The sequence below is a fragment of the Myxine glutinosa genome, chromosome 3 (assembly GCF_964187855.1).
Source record: "Myxine glutinosa chromosome 3, kmMyxGlut1.1, whole genome shotgun sequence".
In the NCBI taxonomy this organism is placed as follows: Eukaryota; Metazoa; Chordata; class Myxini; order Myxiniformes; family Myxinidae; genus Myxine; species Myxine glutinosa.
In genome coordinates this window covers 149,409,324-149,428,449 of record NC_136263.1, presented here as the reverse complement: position 1 = coordinate 149,428,449, position 19,126 = coordinate 149,409,324, and the positions used below count along the sequence as shown (strand labels likewise).

Below are 19,126 nucleotides of genomic sequence, written 5' to 3'. Positions count from 1 at the left end.
CTGGCAGGGTGGACCATAAAAAGAGCAAATTTTGATCATGCTGACATTTTTAGTAATCTGCTTGTGAATACCATTTCAAATTGGCTGTGACACAAAGTTTTTAGTTGTCATGCGTTTACAAAAAATGGGGGCAATTTAACGTGGAGCAGCGCATCTGTATGACGCGCACATTAAAGCAAAGTCACCGAAGAGAGTGCGGAGAACATTTCAGAGAAGATTCCCAGCATATCGTTTGCCTCCTTAGCAAACAATTCTTAGCAAATACTGGTTCATTACAAAATACAAACTAGAAAGAGCAATCAATGATTGAAGACTATCGCCAGGACTTGTTTTGTTTGGTTTCATAGTACGTATTGCCCTGTCACCAGCGATTAAGACCACTGGTGACGGATAACGGAGACAGGTTTTACTCCCAAGGTGAGCAGCCGAAAATGGCGGTTATTTTGTCGTGTGCGGAGCGAAGGAAGGCGAAGCGTTTACCTGACGAAACGCATGGGTTTATTCCAAAACCACAAACAAGTAAACACGACATGGGAAATTCATTAAATAATTTAATGAAAATAAATGCAAGACGATAATTAAAGTTGTGGTAGAAACGAATTCCCAACTTTGAGGATCCTCCATTCAGATTCAAAACACACACAGGGGGAATGATAAAAGAAAATGCCCTTTTTTAGTTGGTTCTGTGTCCAAAATGGTGCTTTTGGTGAGGTCGGCAGTACAAGGTGGCACGGAACCGCTCGCACGGGAAACGCACTAAAAATGGCAATGGCCTGAAAGTGCCGCACGCTTTTCGGCTCCACAGGCAGGAGGCAAGTCTCGAAAATGACTTCCTCCAATGTCGGGGAGGGACAGCGTGACCTCCAGCTCCTCAATGGCAGCAACAGCTTACTCACACTGACCGCACCAAGGTTCGTTCCTCCAAAGCACCAAAAATGCACCAGGCACAAGAGCAAATAGTGCACCAGCAAAAATAAAATGGCCAGCGTCTTGTTCGAGCTGCCTTCTCCGACGTGTCCATGGTCCATGCTATAATTATAGTCCTACCTTTACTATGGGATTCCATCATCTACCCCCACAAACGTAACAGTATTTTAAAGACATACTCACATTCTAATTGCACCATACATTCTTTATAGAGATTCGCACTCGCATTCTAATTATACATACTTTATAGAGATTCGCACTCGCATTCTAATTATACATACTTTATAGAGGTACTCGGTTGAAAAAAATAACGTGTACTACTGGCTACCACTAGTTGGCATTTGTGGACTATGTTAGCACATTCACAAACAGACAGACAAACAGACCCAAATAAAATACCCTCTCCTCTGCTGAGGGTAACAAGGCCTGTCAGGATAAAGCGTTAGTGTTCCTGTCACAGAGACATTTGAAACTGTACAGCAACGCATGGAGAGAAGTCCCCTCAAATTGATGATGACTCTCAGCTGAAACGGGAATCGGTTGCGAATCAGTGTGACAAGTACTTTAGGAAGACATTGGGCTTTTTCCTTAAAAAATCCAGATTTTCCAGGTACTAAATGAAAATGATCACAGAAGACAGCAGGGATTTTGTCACCACTTTTCTGAGGAAACTGGAAAATAGAAACCGAAATATCAATGATGTAATTTTTCTGATAAAGGCTACATTTCCATTAATGGGATGATGAATAAACAGAAATGCAGAGTTGGGGATTGGAAAATCCACAAGAACATGAAGAAGCATCATTTCCATCTCTGAAAAACACCATCTGGTGTGGATCGAGTTCGTCAAAAAATCTACGGCCCTTATATATACACCCAAATACGGAAACAGCAGTAATTGTGACATCAGACCATTATCTGTGACATGTTGAAGACTTACCTATGGAACATCATGAGAAATAATGAAAGTCTGTGGTTTCAAAATTACCTCCCACACCTCGAATTAATGTTTTTCCTGGCTGAGGGGAAAACATTCTAATCGCCTTATCAGTCCCCCACCCTACTCCCCCTTTACCTCCCACCTAGACCCCTTGACTTGTTTGTCACTGTAGGATTATTAATGGGGACCAGTTAAAATGAGTGTTTCAGTTGAAAACTTGTGTCCCAAACCCATCTCTCTCTGTACCCACCTTACCCAGTAGAACCCAGTTGCTCCTAGACTCTGTGTCCTTCTCTCCTGACAAGGTGGAGAAGTTTCTGTCAAACCTCGACTCTGATTCTGCAACTGGACCAGACGGCATCAGCCCACTGGTCATAAAATCCAGCTCTGCCGCTCTATCTCACCCTCTCTCTCTTCACCCTCTCTTTTGCTCAAGGTCATCTGCCAGCATCTTGGAAATCAGCCAACATTACCACTTTACAAAAAATGTGCAAAAACAGATACTTGCAACTATACCCGAATCAGCTTGCTCCCAATCATCACCAAGGTCGTGGAATTCATCATCGCTTCTGATATGAAATCCTTCCTCTTCTCCAATGGCTTGATCTCTGATCATCAATTTGGATTCAGACCGGGTCATTATACTCTGGAAATGCTGCTTCTGCTGTCTCAATAATGGATGGAGGTCCTCAACACCAAACATAAAATCAGAGCCGTCTCCCTTGACATATCACGTGCTTTCGATACGGTCTGGCACCAAACTCTCTTCTTATGGTATCCATGGAAAGCTCCACGGATGGCTTGCGGACTTCCTCTCCTGTCATAGTCAACGTGTGGCCCTGAATGGATTTCTCTCATCTCCCCTTCCTGTTCAGGCTGGAGTTCCACAAGGCAGTGTTCTGGGCCCTGTACTTTTTCTGGTCTTCATCAATGATCTCTGTGACTCTCTGGAAAATCTTCTCTGTCTCTTTGCTGATGACTCCACTCTCTGCCGCTCCATATCCAAACCCTCAGATCGGCAGGCAGCAGCCTCTTCACTCTCTGCAGACCTGGACAATATCACAAACTGGTCAAACAAGTGGAACATGTCTTTCAATCCTGACAAATCTCACATTCTCATTGTGTCTCTCTGAAAAGACCATCTGGACAACCCTCCCATCTACTTTCTTAACAATCCTCTCAAAGAAGTTCTGTCACTCAAGCTTTTGGTTCACACTATCTGCCATGATCTCTCCTGGGAAAACCACATTTCCATGCTTGCGTCCAATGCCAGTCGCGGACTGAGCATCCTCCTTTGCGCGAAGTCCTTTCTCGGCACTACTGAGCTCCTCACCGCATACAAAGCTTTCATCCGCAGCTTAAAGAGTACTGCTATCCCCTCTGGGCTAGTGCTCCTGCCTCACACCTAGCTCGGCTTCACGCTGTGGAAACCAAGGCTTTTAGAATCAAGAATCGCTGCTCACCTTCACTCTTGCATTCCTCTTTTTTTCCCACCCCTATAACAAACCTCCACACTCTTAAATCCCAATCCGCTCTCCAGCTCTTTCAACCAGCTGTCCACCACCATCTGTTATCTTCCCCATCCAAAACCTTGATCTTTTCTAGCCCCCTTAATCTGCTCCAAATCCACCTCCTTCAATTTCAATTTTCTTTCCTGAAAGTCCTTGTAGTGTCCATCTTGTTTTTACAATGTACCCCGCCCCATCCCTCTCCCTTCCACAGATCTCCCGATGTCCCTGTTCTCAATTTTTTTTTTTTTTTTTTTTTTGTATACTGAATCGAGGCTCGTGAAAGAGCTAAGATTGTGGTTGTGCTTCCTTCTGTCTCCCCCTCTTGTCACCCGCTCCCTTTATTATATGTTCTATGTGTTAGCTCTTACACGAGCCTCGACTTAGAATACAAAAAAACAACAACCATGATTGCTGATTTGAAAGATGCAGTTATTCAGATTATCTTGGAGTTACCTAAAACACCCTTCAGAAAGTGATTTACAGTGCATTCAGAAAGTATTCAGACCCCTTCACTTTTTTCCCATTTTGTTATGTTGCAGCTTTATGCTGAAATGGTTTAAATCATTTTTTCCCTCATCAATCTACACTCAGTACCCCATAATGACAAAGAGAAAACAGGATTTTAGAAAGTTTTGCAAATTTATTAAAAAGAAAAAACTGAAATATCACATTGACATAAGTATTCATACCCTTTGCTATAACACTTGAAATTTAGCTCAGGTGCGTTCCATTTCTCTTGATCATCTTTGAGATGTTTCTACACCTTGATTGGAGTCCACCTGTGGTAAATTCAATTGATTGGACATGATTTGGAAAGGCACACACCTGTCTATATAAGGTCTCACAGCTGACAATGCATATCGGAGCAAAAACCAAGCCATGAGGTCGAAGGAACTGCCTGCAGAGCTCAGAGACAGGATTGTGTCGAGGCACAGATCTGGGGAAGCCGACAAAAAAAAATCTGCTGCATTGAAGGTTCCTAAGAGCACAGTGGCCTCCATAATTCTTAAATGGAAGAAGTTTGGAACAACCAGGACTCTTCCTAGAGCTGGCCGCCCGGCCAAACTGAGCAATCGGGGGAGAAGGGCCTTGGTAAGAGAGGTGACCAAGAACCCGATGGTCACTCTGGCTGAGCTCCAGAGATCCTGTGTTGAGATGGGAGAAACTTCCAGAAGGACAACCATCACTGCAACACTCCACCGATCTCAATCTGGGCTTTAATGCCTTTATGCCAGAGTGGCCAGACGGAAGCCAAACAGTTCAATCTTGGTTTCATCAGACCACAGAATCTTGTTTCTCACAGTCTGAGAGTCCTTTAGGTGCTTTGTTGCAAACTCCAAGCGGGCTTTCATGTGTCTTTCACTGAGGAGAGGCTTCCGTCCTCCATTTGAACTTGGACCTCAACGAGAAGGCATCAATGCGTGATCAGTCCCAAATCGACGTTGATGTGTGGTGAAAAGTATACCAAGTACATTGATTAATACATCTGCCTGTGGGGTAGGTAAACGATCGCTCTATCCACATCGATTCCATTTCAGTGCCCTGCAGGCCGCTGGTACATTCAAAACGTAATGGCAACGGTTTCACGATGTGCCTGGCAGTTCACTCTGGCACTGATCAAACCAGATGCCATCGCGCATCCGTTGGTGGCAAAGGTATCCTCGCCATTACATTCAGGGTTAGACAATTATGTTGTCCTCATAGATTTATTTAATGGGGATCTTGGCCTGCGTTTTACGAAGGAATCGAATACAGAGGTTTCAGCTTCAGACGCTTATTTATTTATTATTTGACCTGTAAATGTAATACGGTACTATAGTAATACTGACGTCTCAGACGGATTTTTATGTTTTTGTTTTAATTTATTTTCCCTTTTCTTTACTCTATTCCTTGCTGTTCGGAAATTCTAAGTGATGTAGTTTGTGGTGGTGCATCGGCCATCTAGGCGGTGTATGTTCTACGTAACTAAACAGCAGACGAATCTCATCTTGATCTTGCTCATCGCATTCTCATTATTATGGAAGAGTAGTAATATTTTGTCTTCCGATTGATACTTTGATGTTTGATGTTTTTGAAACATTCATTGAAATCAAAACATTGATTGATGTTTTCCCCTTCCCCTCCCTTCTACAACCCACGGAAAGGCTGTATGTGAAGAAATGAAAAACAATTTCTTCATCGTTGCCTCGAAAGAACTGAAGTGGAAGAGGGAACAGTCTGAAGCGTTCTACGCTGAACATAAAGGTACATTTACATCGTCATCGTGGTCATATTATTACTGTAAAACACAAAAGGGCTATCTATGTATTAATATTATAACAATTAACATGAGGCTCCCTCGAGTCGGTAGTTGTGTAACATGTCATTGGTGGTGTAGATCGGAGAGAGTAATCGTGTGTGTGTGTGTGTTTCCCTGTGTGTGTGTGTCCCTGTGTGTGTGTGTCCCTGTGTGTGTGTGTCCCTGTGTGTGTGTGTCCCTGTGTGTGTGTCCCTGTGTGTGTGTGTGTGTCCCTGTGTGTGTGTGTGTCCCTGTGTGTGTGTGTCCCCCTGTGTGTGTGTGTGTGTCCCTGTGTGTGTGTGTCCCTGTGTGTGTGTGTCCCTGTGTGTGTGTGTGTCCCTGTGTGTGTGTGTGTGTGTATCCCTGTCCCTGTTTGTGTGTGTGTTTGTGTCTGTGTCCCTGTGTGAGTGTATGTGTGTGTCCCTGTGCCTTTTGAGTGTCTGTGTCCCTGTGTGTGTCCCTGTTTATGTGTGTTTGTGTGTGTGTCTCTGTCCCTGTGTGTGTGTCTCTGTCCCTGTGTGTGTGTGTCTCCATGTGTGTGTGTCTCCATGTGTGTGTGTCTCCATGCGTGTGTGTCTCCATGCGTGTGTGTCTCCATGCGTGTGTGTCTCCATGCGTGTGTGTCTCCATGCGTGTGTGTCTCCATGCGTGTGTGTCTCCATGCGTGTGTGTCTCCATGCGTGTGTGTCTCCATGCGTGTGTGTCTCCATGCGTGTGTGTCTCCATGCGTGTGTGTCTCCATGTGTGTGTTCGTCTGTATGTGTGTCCCTGTGCGTGTGTCTTTGTCCCTGTGCGTGTGTCTCTGTCCCTGTGTGTGTCTCTGTGCCCATGCGTGTGTCTCTGTCCCTGTGTGTGTGTTCGCCTGTGTGTGTCTCCATGTGTGTGTTCGCCTGTCTGTGTGTCCCTGTGTGTGTACTTATGTGTGTGTTCATCATGTTGCAAATGAAGGACCATTATTCAAGAATGGCTAACTTCCTTTTGAGATTGTTCAGCAGTCACTGCTTGTGAGTTATTCTGAGGATCGCCAAATAGATGTACTGTAGAGAGCTGAAGAGAGCTGGATACACACTCGGTAATAGTAGCTACATTGCACGAAACAATACTTTGGAAATGCAATTTACTAAACACGAGAGGGAGTTGCCATATGATATATTGATGATGGCCGAGTCGAAGCTGCATGGAAGGCAAGGGGAGAGCAATGGAAGGATTGGTGTTCAAGAACAATCAGGGTTTCCCTCAAGAGAGGAAAATAAGATCTCAGATCACCAATCTCAGATCTACTATCTTGCATCATCACATGCAGTGGGCAGGGCAGAAAAGACGAGTTATTTGACTGTCTCTGCCATCCTTCGGAAAAATACCATGGGTAAATAACGTATGGGATACTAGGAGACTTCACTGTCCATGTTGGATGTAGAGAGGATGAAGATGATCGACGGAATCTTGTTTGTGGTTCGTACAGATGGGAAGAAGTCAGCAATGCTGGGAAGAAAGTGCTGATGCTCCTCATTCGGAATTAATGGACTTTATGCAACACCAAGTTGCAGAAGGAAGACATCTACAACCAACATCTGTTTTTGGTACTTGAGGAAACGACATACTTCTGGAGTCACTTGTCTATTTACTTGATGGCACTAGACAATTGCACTATAAAAGGTCCTGTCTTTGTTACGTCTTGATTCTCAAACAGTTTCAGCTCTTTTTTTTAAATCCCCACACTTTAAAATAAAATAGGACAATGGATCCTGGAGCTCACCTGGATCAAGAGCAACAGTCAGTCAAACCTCACACAACCCTCTCGGACCCTGATTTTTTAATTCCTTGAACAAACTTTGGTACATCACGGGTGGTGAAGGTTGTGGTCACGTTTCATTGAAATTATGTGTGTAGTTTCTGAGAAGAAAGCAAATACCTATTTTGGGGGGCAACTCCCCCCCTCCCCCCCTATAGACTCTCTTGGGGCCCGATTTTTTTTTTTTTTTTTTTTTCAAACCCTGACCCACTTTGACCCCTGGTAAACCCCTTAGATCTCAATTTTTTAAAGCCGTGAATAAACTTGAGTTCCAACGTACCAAATATCATTTTAGCCAAGATTGGTCAAAATCCCATCAGCATCAGCAGTTTCGGAGAAGAAGTCCGTCATGCTATATCCTCCTAAACGGTTGTGCAGAAATTCACCAAACTTGGTATTTATGATCACCACATGGCAAGAAGGTGCGAGAGTAGTATCAATTTTGGGGGCGGGTTCAAAAAATGCAATTCCGGGCACATAAAAAAAAAAAAAAAATGAAACTTTGTATATGCAGTCAACATTGGGGGACATATAAAATATGCAATGATTTTTTGGATTTGACCTCCAGTTCATGCCCCAGGAGGTGGAGACTTGGGGTCACTGGGATCAAAACATAAAAAAACAAGACCAAAAGTCTAGCAGCGGCGTAACTGGGCTTGTTTGATACTTTAGTTGAAGTGGATAGTATGACCTGGGTGGAGATACCAGTTAGCAAATAATGTAAGTATTAAATTATTTTGAAGCACTCTAAGTCTCTAAGCTGTCTGTCACCATGGAAGTGAAGAGATTGCATTGAGACGCTGGTTTATTCTATACTAGCCCAAACCCGTGGAACATCCACGGAAGGGAGGATGTGGTGTATGGATAGAGTGTACCATTATGGATGGCATAGGGGATTTGCTTGTCCGAGTAAGAGTTAGGAAGAAAGATGAGAATGAAGAGTGCATATATGAACAACGATCGCCGACACCGGCACAAATGCATGCTCTGGATTGTCCAATCAGCGGACGGCTTGCTTCGCCTTCGCCCAGCAGACGCCAATACGATGGCGTCGTAAGATGGCGTCGTATCGGCAGTAAATCGGATGCTTTTGGGCTCCAACGTCGGCTAATTCAGATTTTTCGAGTATGGCTTTACGTGATAAACAAAGAGCGCGGTTCGTAGATCGTAAATCCATTCGTGCCGTGGGCATCGGGTCACTGGGTGCGGCGTAAAAGGGATAACAAAGTCGAGTCCTTACGCTAGTATTATGTACAGATGTTGGTCAGTTAGTCAACACTATCAAAGTGACCTCAGCACAATCCCGACACACACCACTTTGTGTGTTACGGAATGAGGCGTTTTACGGCAGCTGGATTGCAAATTCTGCCACCAACCTCCTGGAGAGAGGACCCAGTGAGTTGGTACTCATTTTGCCGACCTCAGAAGGATGACAGGCTGAGTCAACCCCACCTGGTGTTAATTCAACAGCTGACCAGGATTCAAACTCAGGACGCCAGGATCCCAAGCCCTCCACCCTAACCGTTAAGCCAACACAAGGTTTAGGGTGGTTGGAGGCAGTCATAAGAAATGCTTCAATGTTTGAAGAGCCCTTAATCAAAGTTTTAATTATATATGATCTGGGGGGCATGCACCCCCACCCTCCCACCCCCCATCATATATCATCACCCTGTTGTCATCATTTCAGTTCCCCCCAATCATCAATTGTGATAATTTGCCCCAACCAGGTAGATGACGCGTAATATATGAACGTTCTCTAAAGGCTGGTAAAAGAAACATAACTGGCAAAGCCAAGTTAGTGGCTTTACATTCTACCTTTCAGAAGCGTAATTGTCGGTTCTAAAACTCACCCAATACGGAGGATAAATATGTGAGGGACATACAGTCACGTGAAAAAGTAAGTACACCCCATGTAAAGTTTTGACTTTTTCAACATATTTCAACATACAGCTATTTGATCTTCATTTCAACAATATTGAGAGATAAAGGTGATATAAAATGACAAATATCATGAAACATTTACATTTTGTAGTCCATTGTATAATTTAAATAAACATAAATGCAAATTTCGCATGTGGAAAAAGTAAGTACACCCCTACATTTATCAACAACAACAACAACATGCATTTTAAGGCCATTTTCCCTGTTAGAGTGTGGGTTATCCTTGCGGTCCCCATGACGATCTTCTCCATTTTGCCCTATTTTCTGCATCTCCCTCGTTAACCCCCTTGCCCGCATTTCTTCTTCCACCATCTTCAGCCAAGTCTTTCTCAGTCTTCCCCGTCCTCTAATTCCTTCTACATTCATTTACATCACTCTTCTCAACCAGTCACTTTCATCCTTCCTCAACACATGACCAAACCATCTCAACCTGTTCCTCTTCACAGCATCAATCACAGGCTCTATTCCCATCATCTTTCACAATTCATCATTTGTCTTCCTCTCTCTCAACGATACTCCGCACATCCACCGACCCATTCGCATTTCCACCCTTTCCAGCCTTCGTTGCTGCTCTATGTTCATTACCCATGTCTCGCTCCCATAAATCATAACACTTCTCACACATGCAGCATACACCTTTCCCTTCAGCTTCAACGACATTCCCCTCCTCATCAGCACGCCACTCAGTTCCCGAAAACTTCTTCCATGCACATCTCACTCGAGCAACCGTTGCCGAGTCTGATCCACCTTCTCCATTCAGCATGTCTCCTAGGTAGCAAAATGTTTTCACACCTTCCAGCTTCACGCCATCTCCAAGATCCAACTCAACATTTCCTCCATCTGCAGCTCCCTCTGTGCACACCTTACATTTGAATGTAGCTGCCACACTGGTTATTGATCCTCTCAGACCACTACGTTTTTGATGAACCCACTCAGCGCACATTGTACATTGAATGGAGTTCACTCCGACACCCTTCCTGCACACAGCACATGGCCACTTCCCAGTTCTTTCCACCTCACCACATGCTTTACCACTTGCCATCACCTTCATCTTTCCTATATTCACCTTCAGACCTTTTGTCTCCATACATTCCTTCCACTTGTTCATCTTTTCCTTCAGTCCATCCATACTTTCCGCAATCGACACGAGATCATCTGCATACAACAACTCCCACCGTAAACCCTCCTTCACGTTCTGAGCCAGCACCTCCATCACGGCTACAAATAGTAGTGGACTTAGTACCGACCCCTGATGCACTCCCACCTTCACCTCGAACTCACCACTGTTCCCGTCCTTTATCCTTACAGCTGTGCGCGCTCTTTTGTACATTGCCATCACTACTCTGATCAACCATTCCTCCACTCCTAACTTCCTCAATGCCCATGTCAATACTTCGCGTGGAACCCTATCGAATGGTTTCTCCAGATCAACAAACCCAAGAAACAACTTCTTCCTCTTCTCCATGTACTTCTCCTGCAACTGCCTCACAATAAAGAGCGCGTCTGTCGTTCCTCTTCCTGGCATAAATCCAAACTGCATTTCGTCGATCTTCACCTTCTTCCTTATCCTCCTCTCCAACACCCTTTCCAATACCTTCATTCCATGCTCCAATAACTTTATCGCTCGGTACGAGCCACACTCCAGAGGGTCACCTTTCCCCTTGTATGGAGGGACGAGGGTACTCGGTTCCCAATCCACTGGAATGCGGCCTTCTTTCACCACCAGATTACAGATCTCTGTCATTCTCTTCACACCCCAACTTCCTGCTGCCTTCAACATATCACCCACAACTCCCGTCGGCCCTGCCGCTTTTCTACTCTTCATTGCTTTTATCGCTTCCTCAACTTCCTTCTCAGTTATCTTCTCTGCCGGTCCTAAAACTGGGTTACTCTCTATGTTGCCATCCCATTCATTCTCTGTATTCAACAGCATTTCCATATATCTTTTCCATCTTCCTTTAATTCCATCTGGGTCCACAACGATTTTTCCCACTTCATCCTTCAAGCAACTCACCCCCATCACATCACACCTCTCTTTTGCTATCTGCTTTGCAATCCTGAATACCGCTCTCTGACCCTCTTCCGAATCCAAGCGTTCTCCGAACATTTTCCTACATGCCTCCTGCGCCTTTGCTACCTCTTTCTTTGCAGCCTTCTTGGCTGCCTTATAACTTTCATGCTCTGCTTTTTCTGCTCCCGTACCCTTCGCCTTCTGCCACTCCTTGAACTTCTTCCTCTTCTTGTCAATCCTCTTTCCAACTTCATCATCCCACCACCATGTTTCCGAGTGCCTCGGTGGTCCTTTTGTCCATCCACATACCTCACCAACGGCTCCCAACAGACTATCTTTCATTGACAACCAACCACGTTCAAGCTCAACCACATCATCCTCTACCCTACTCAGCCTCTCTTTTAATGCCTCCCTTACTGTCACCTCTTTCAACCTCCACACCTTCATTCTCGGTTGGTACTTCACCCGCCGAGCTCTCCTCGCACCTTTCACCCTTATGTCGCAGACAACCAAGTGGTGCTGTGAAACATCCTCCTCCCCCGGGATCACCTTTGTGTCCCGGAGGTGCCCCTATCTCGCCTACGCACCATCAGGTAGTTAACGGTTGTCGTCAACCCACCTGACGTGTATGTAACAAGCTTATTATCCTCTTTCTGGAACTGAGTATTACAAATCAGCTCCATCAGCAAACTCCAAACTCAAAAATCCTTTCACCTTCTCCATTTCTCACACCATATCCGTAACCCCCATGAACTCCCTCAAAACCATCCATACTCCTTCCCACATGTCCATTTAGGTCTCCTCCTACCACAACAACTTCCTCATCTTTCACGTTTTCCATCAGCTTCTCTATCGCACACCAGAACTTTTCCTTCTCTTCATCGCTCCGACCAACCTGCGGAGCATATCCCGAGATGACGTTCACCAAGAGCTTTCCAATCATCATTTTCACCATCAACTTATCACTCACTCTCATCACATTCACCACAATGTCTACACACTCCTCAGAAAACAGGACACCAACACCATGCACGCCCTCCGGGCACCCTTGCCACACAAACTTGTATTTCTGTCCCTGCCTACCCTTCACCATTCTCACACCACTTCCCTTCCATCTCGTCTCCACTCACTTCCCTTCCATCTCGTCTCTTGCACACAACATATGTCCACTCTTCTTCTGACCAATGCTTCCACCACTTCTCCTGACCTCCCTGTCATTGTCCCGACATTCCATGTCCCAAACCTCAGAAACCGATCTCCACTTCGGGCTGTACCCTGCCCATGTATCGTTGTAATTGTCATGGTTCTCTTTTTGAGGCAATGTTTCTATGGCCGGATGCCCTTCCTGACGCCAACCCTCTTAGTCGCCTCTTACAACACGCAGGGATATGGTGTACCTATTCGAACCAGGGTACACACCGTCGATGCAATGTAAAAGAAAAATGTTGCAATTTCATTTTGTTTGTTTTGTTGTTTTTTCATTTGTTGCAAAACACCCCTACATTTATCACTACTTCAAATACGTAAAATTAGAATCAGGTGCACCAGCTCAGGTGCAAATGATTGGCACATCGTTAGAGAGGATCTTGGAGGAACCTGTCTTATTTAAACCTCAGACATTTTGTTTGGTTTGCTCTTTGTTGTTGATTCACGAGCCTCGACTCTGTATAAAAAAAAAAATAAAAAAAATAAAATAAAAAAAAATAACACACGTGTGCGGCATCACCATGCCTAGATCAAAAGAGCTCTCTGAGGCCTTCAGAAAGAAGGTTATGGATGCCTACGAGTCTGGGAAGGGATTTAAAAAGATCTCCAATCAATTTGAAATCAATTATTCGACTGTCCGGAAGATCATCTACAAGTGGAGAAGATTCCAAACAACTGCCAACTTGTTCAGGCCAGGCCGCCCCAGCAAGTTCAGCCCGAGAGCAGACTGCAAGATGCTGAAAGAAGTCTCGAAGAACCCCAGAATGTCATCACGGGACCTACAGTTAGCTCTTGCCACTGTTGATGTCAAAGTGCACGAGTCTGCCATTAGAAAGAGGCTGCACAAATTTGATCTACATGGGAGGTGTGCCAGGAGGAAACCTTTGCTGTCCAGAAAGAACATCAGGGCAAGACTAAAGTTTGCCAATTAACACCTAGGCAAAGACCAGCACTTCTGGAACAATGTGCTCTGGACAGATGCGTCAAAGGTAGAGCTATTTGGCCACAGTACCAGAAGACATGTTTGGTGAAAACCAAAGACAGCATTTGACCACAAGAACCTGATACCAACTGTAAAGCATGGTTGTGGAAATATTATGGTTTGGGGCAGCTTTGCTGCATCAGCGCTTGGGCAACTCGTCATCATAGAATCCACGATGAATTCTTCATTGTACCAGAGGGTGCTTGAGGATAATGTGAGGCCATCTGTCGGAAAGTTGAAGCTCAACCGAAGGTTTACCTTGCAACATGACAATGACCCTAAACATACCAGTAAATCCACCAAGGAATGGCTGAAAAGAAAGAAATGGAGGGTTCTGGAATGGCCAAGTCAAAGCCCGGATCTAAATCCCATCGAGATGTTGTGGGGGGATTTGAAACGAGCTGTGCATGCAAGAAACCCCTCAAATATCGCACAGCTGAAAGAATTCTGCATGGAGGAGTGGGCAAAAATTTCTCCCAGTCGATGTCAGAGACTGGTCGACAGTTATAAGAAACGCCGACTTGAGGTTGTTTCTGCCAAAGCGGGCAATACCACCTATTAGAGCCAAGGGTGTACTTACTTTTTCCACATGCGAAATTTGCATTTATGTTTGTTTAAATTATGCAATGGACTACAAAATGTAAATGTTTCATGATATTTGTTATATTATATCACCTTTATCTATCAATATTGTTGAAATGAAGATCAAATAGCTGTATGTTGAAATATGTTGAAAAAGTCAAAACTTTACATGGGGTGTACTTACTTTTTCACGTGACTGTACATACATACTATTATGTCTGTTGGGTAGGGGATATATAGATTTAGGTAGATCTGCATAGGTAGGTGCTCGACTGTCATGATAGGGAATCTCGATGTAATAAGTTATGTTAGCCCGAATGTCGGATAAGTTGGGTATGTGTCCCCACCATGAGGGGGCGGGGCTTGTTAACTAGCGTAGGGATTATGCTAATTCCATTGTATGTCGTCCCATCTGTGATTATCCCAGTGTCCCATTTGGCAATGCACTCTTATACAGTAGATAGATCCATTGGTGCACACACTAATTAAATCCCCCTCCGCCACAAGACGATAAAACTGACCGGAAGAGCAGACAGGAAGCGGTCACACATTACGGCGCCATGGCAAACAGACATCGACCGGGAAGGCTGAGAGCCATGCTCAGAAGGACTCTTGATTGACAGGGGGGAGGGGCGAGTTGGAGGCAGGTCACTGATTGGAGAGTAGGGAAGATGAAGGACGTGCCACGCGATGACGTGAGACCAAAGGCGCTCGGCCAATCAGCGAGGAGGGCGAGAAAAGACCGGTAAGAAGCTACCTATTTTGGTAGATAACAGTACAAAATGTCGGCGAGCCAGTTGTTTTATTGCTCGTCGGCTGACGTCAATTCTCTTCCTCTGCCAATCAGTGCCTCCTTTCCTTATGACCTTTCGTGCCTGCACACGTCACCGGCGCTTCTCCTCCCTGGCGTTAGTGTGCGAGCGAGGCTTGCCGCTGGAGCGGGCAAGACCGGGGCGAGCGAGTGGCTCGGTGGTCTAGCAGGGGGCCTTTTCGAGGCCTGGTGGACAAGGGTGCATTGAGGCCTGCTTGGCGCCGACACCGGAGCCGCGTCGGACGACTGCGCACGGAGCCGGACCATCCTTGATGACTGCAGACTACTTACTGATCGAGCTAAGACGCATCACACACGAACACAACAAAATGTTTATTTTATTATTCATTCCCCTTTGCTGTATTTGAAGTCTGTGAGTGGGGACGTCCCACCCTAGGTTATAGTTTTTATCGTCGCGTTCCTTGTCCCGATAGTTATTATAAATAAACCCTTTTATTATTTTCTTTTCTATTCTAAATTCCGTGTTCGTGTGAGTTAATTTTCGCAGGTTGAAGACGCTGGCGCATGCGGACCGTGAGGTAAATCTGCTGCTTCTTCTTCCTCTTTCCTTCTTCCTCCCACGCGTGTATAGCAAATCCGCCATTGACCCGGACGCCTCATTAAGCTCGTTTCCATCCGCGATTTCCCCTGTCTTTACCGAGGGGGAGTCACACGACAATACATACATTCTGTCGTGTGACTCCCTTCGGTTGGGAAATCACGGATAACAATCGAGCGTTATTCGAGGCGTTGTTCAAATACGGATTTCACTATATATGCGCGGAGGAAGAGAGAGGAAGAAGAAGCTGGTGCTTTTACCTGGACGCGATCTGCCGAGCAGTCTTCAATCCTGCTAAAATTAACTCAAGCGAAAACGGCTTTTATGTACAAAAATAAACAGGTTTATTTTACGGAACCCGAGAACAAGAACACGACGGTAAATAAATGTCCTAAATCGGGACGTCCCCACACCAGACTTAAACACAAACGAAGGGAAAATAAATGAAAAGAAACGTGTTTTATCGTGGGGACTTATCTCGACTCGGCTGGTGTGTCAGGGATCGTCAGGCTCCAGGCGCACACTCCGGTGTTGGTGGGAGGAAGGCCGCAATCCACCTCGTTCGCGCGCACAAAATCAGGCCTCCATTCTACTCGCACGCCAATGGATCGTTTCAGTACGAGTGTTGAAGGCCAGGAGTGAACGAGAGGCCGGAAGGGCAAAATGCAAGAGTCCAGGGTCAGAGAGCAATGGTGGAGGGCAAGAAGAGAAGAGAGTCCAGGGCAAGCAGAAGGTCCAAGCGCAACGGGGAAAATGTCGGTCCCTCTCTCCTTTTTATCAACCCCTCGTGACGTCATCTCCCCCTCTCTGCCAATCCCTGCTGGCCAACATCACAGGCTCAATTCTCTACCAATGGCCGCGTCACGTCTCTCTCATGCCATCGGTCAGTAGCCAATCAGTTTGTTGCTTCTTCCTTCTAATCAGTGGCCAGCTTCTTGCCCCTACCTTGACCAATCACGAGCTTCATCCTGCCTCGTCTCCCTATTGGTGGTGTCCTGTCCAATGGTGTGATCTCTCCATCAAACCCTTCGACCAATCCTTCGCGAGATGGTCATGGCCTCAGCCTGCCTGAGCAATGTGTGTCTGCCAAGTTGGGGTTGTCAGGCCAAGTGCGTAATCTGGGTTCCAGTTAGTTTTATTGTTGGGGGGATTTAATTAGCATGTGCGCTAATGAGCCTAACTACTCTACGTGTCCGTGTGCATTGCCATACGGGACACAGGGATGATCACATAGGGAACGACGTACAAGGGAATTTTACCCTTATGCCATAATCGAGTTAACAAGCCCCACCCCCTTGTGACGGTGATGAATATACCCTTAATCCAACATCCGGGCTAGACAGGTCCTCCACTTATTACATGGGGTGCTTCTTCTACCTGATCTACATATCACTTCCACAAAATTCATAACAATACATACATACATACATACATACGGACAGACAAACACTATTCTAGACGGCTTTTCCCTATGGGCTGTGCCGTAAAAATTAACTCAAAATTTGATATTGGGTCATTCTCGGTGGTACTTTTTTGCCATCTTTCAACTTTGCTTTCAGTGGGAAGCGTGGGGATTTGCGATTCGACTTCGCTCTCATTTTTTTTGTGAACTGAAAACATTTGAAATGCAGTTTGACATGTAATATGATTGAAAGCTTATTTCTCACCAAAAAGCTGCAAGTTTGTCTGCAATTTGCACTCGTGCTACTTTTGCATTGCATACCAAAAACTTTGAGTGTATGTTAAATGATTATACGTTATAGTCCTGTACTTTAATGATTATGATGTATTTGTGCAAAACTCAGTGAGCCATTTACTTATAATCTTGTTGTTCCCCGTAGGGCGTTTCTTCCATCAACGATTGGTTGAATTCACGTGCAGGTATGAATTTGTTTTCCCCAAAATGGAGTTTTGCATTTCACTCCAACAGTCTGTCTTTGTCTGACTCTCCATCTGTCCATCTGTCATGCTGTCTCTTCCCAAATGGTTGTGCAGAAATTCACCACATGACAAGAAGGTGATAGAACAAGATCATTTTTGCACCCCACTCCCTGGAGTGGGTCAAAAGGTCAAATTCCCAAAAATGCAATTATTGGAATATTTTTAAACATTTCTTTCTGAAACTTAGTATAATACGCAATCAACATTGGTGGACACATGAAATATGTAACGATTTTTTGGATTTGATCCCTGGGTTCTTCCCCAGGGGGTTGGGACTTTGGGGTCACATGGGTTAAAATGGAAAAAAAAAAATCAACCCAAAATTTGATATTGGGGCATTCCTGTTGGAACTGTTTGCCATCTTTCAACCTTGGAAGCGTGGGGATTTGCGGTGGCGCACCATCGAATCTCGCTTTAGTTTGACTTGAGGGTAAAATAAATTATTTGAGCAAAACCTGAGAACTTGTGATGAGATGTACAGTACTTTAAATCTTTATAGAGCATTCGTGCTGCAGAAGCAGTCCTTGCCACGGGTTATGCGGGGCGAGGTGTTTTGCCTTCCAAGCAGTCAGTCAGGGCAGAGGAATTTGGAATTTAGCCAGGGTGTTGGTTATACCTCACCTACTCTTCACAAAGGTCACCGTGGGATCGTTAATGCCCATCAACTAATGCCAGCAGACAGGAAGTCCAGTTTAGCATCCACGCGAGGGACGGCACTGCTCGCACATTGATGAATCACCCTGCCTGTGAAACACGCCGGGATGACAGTTTATTGCTGATTCTGGATTCAAATCCAGGCTGTACAGCTTACAGGTGAGTATGCATACCTCGAGGCCATCCTATCAGCTTTTTCATCTTATTACCAGAATTTTTTTTACGGCAGAGCCCACAGGGATATGGTTTATTCAGGTTTATTCATTCAGAGATATTACACATCCAGACATGCAAACTTATTTTCTTGTAATCTTGATAGGAATAAATCATTAATGCAATAAAGTTGAAATAAGGGATAAATCTTTAAGCTACAAATGGAGCAAAACCAGACTGAACAGTTTTACATTTTGTATCCCACTGATAGGCCGGATCTGCATCTGGACCTTAACCAAAATCTAGTTGGCTTGTTCGTGTCACCTACCCCAATCACCCACCTATATTTGTCACAATGTGTCCATAACTTTTTGAGGTGAAAACATGACCTCCATCCTCCTTGGTAGCAGAGGTAAGAAGGTATTCAAAGGTTGAACAAATGGAGAGAGGGTGCTGAAGAATCCCCTTGCCTGGTGTCATTTAATCTTGGCTGGCCCTGTGTATATCTGTTGGAGAGGAAATCAATGGGTTTGGTCTCCATAAGTGCAGTTTTGATGTAAACAATGTTGGGATGTCCCACAATGAAATGGACATCAAGTTGGCTTCCATTGTTCTGTTGTAAGCGGACTGATTCACAAACATCAGCAAAGCAAGGATGTTAAAGACATGCCTCAAACTAGACGACCCAAATTAATGAAGTAGTTTATCTTACAAACCGGTGATGTAAAATGTGACCCATTTTGCTGGGGAAGCCAGAATACTGTCAGTCCACCTTTAAAATACGAAAAAATTAATTTAACAAACACTTTTTTTGCACACCGGGAACATATGACGTCAA

At 44.9% G+C, this 19,126-nt stretch overlaps 1 protein-coding gene across 6 annotated transcripts in view; it reads left to right on the top strand.

The window, feature by feature from the left end:
* The first annotated feature begins 4,826 nt into the window (after nt 1-4,826).
* The window catches only part of NME6 (NME/NM23 nucleoside diphosphate kinase 6), a 75,705-nt gene continuing 61,405 nt past the window's right edge, over nt 4,827-19,126 (top strand). Inside the window, exons 1-3 of one of the 6 annotated variants that reach the window (XR_013622885.1) lie at nt 4,827-5,033; nt 5,523-5,622; nt 17,382-17,421. Coding sequence is in view for 3 of the 6 variants with exons in the window: in XM_068101761.2 (XP_067957862.1) it covers nt 4,967-5,056; nt 5,523-5,622; nt 17,382-17,421 (230 nt within the window). In the remaining 3 variants the exon portion in view is untranslated. Of the gene's footprint in view, nt 5,057-5,402; nt 5,407-5,522; nt 5,623-17,381; nt 17,422-19,126 lie in introns of those variants that run through there. The other 5 variants (XR_010982231.2, XM_068101762.2, XM_068101761.2 and 2 more) reach the window with 5 other exon arrangements.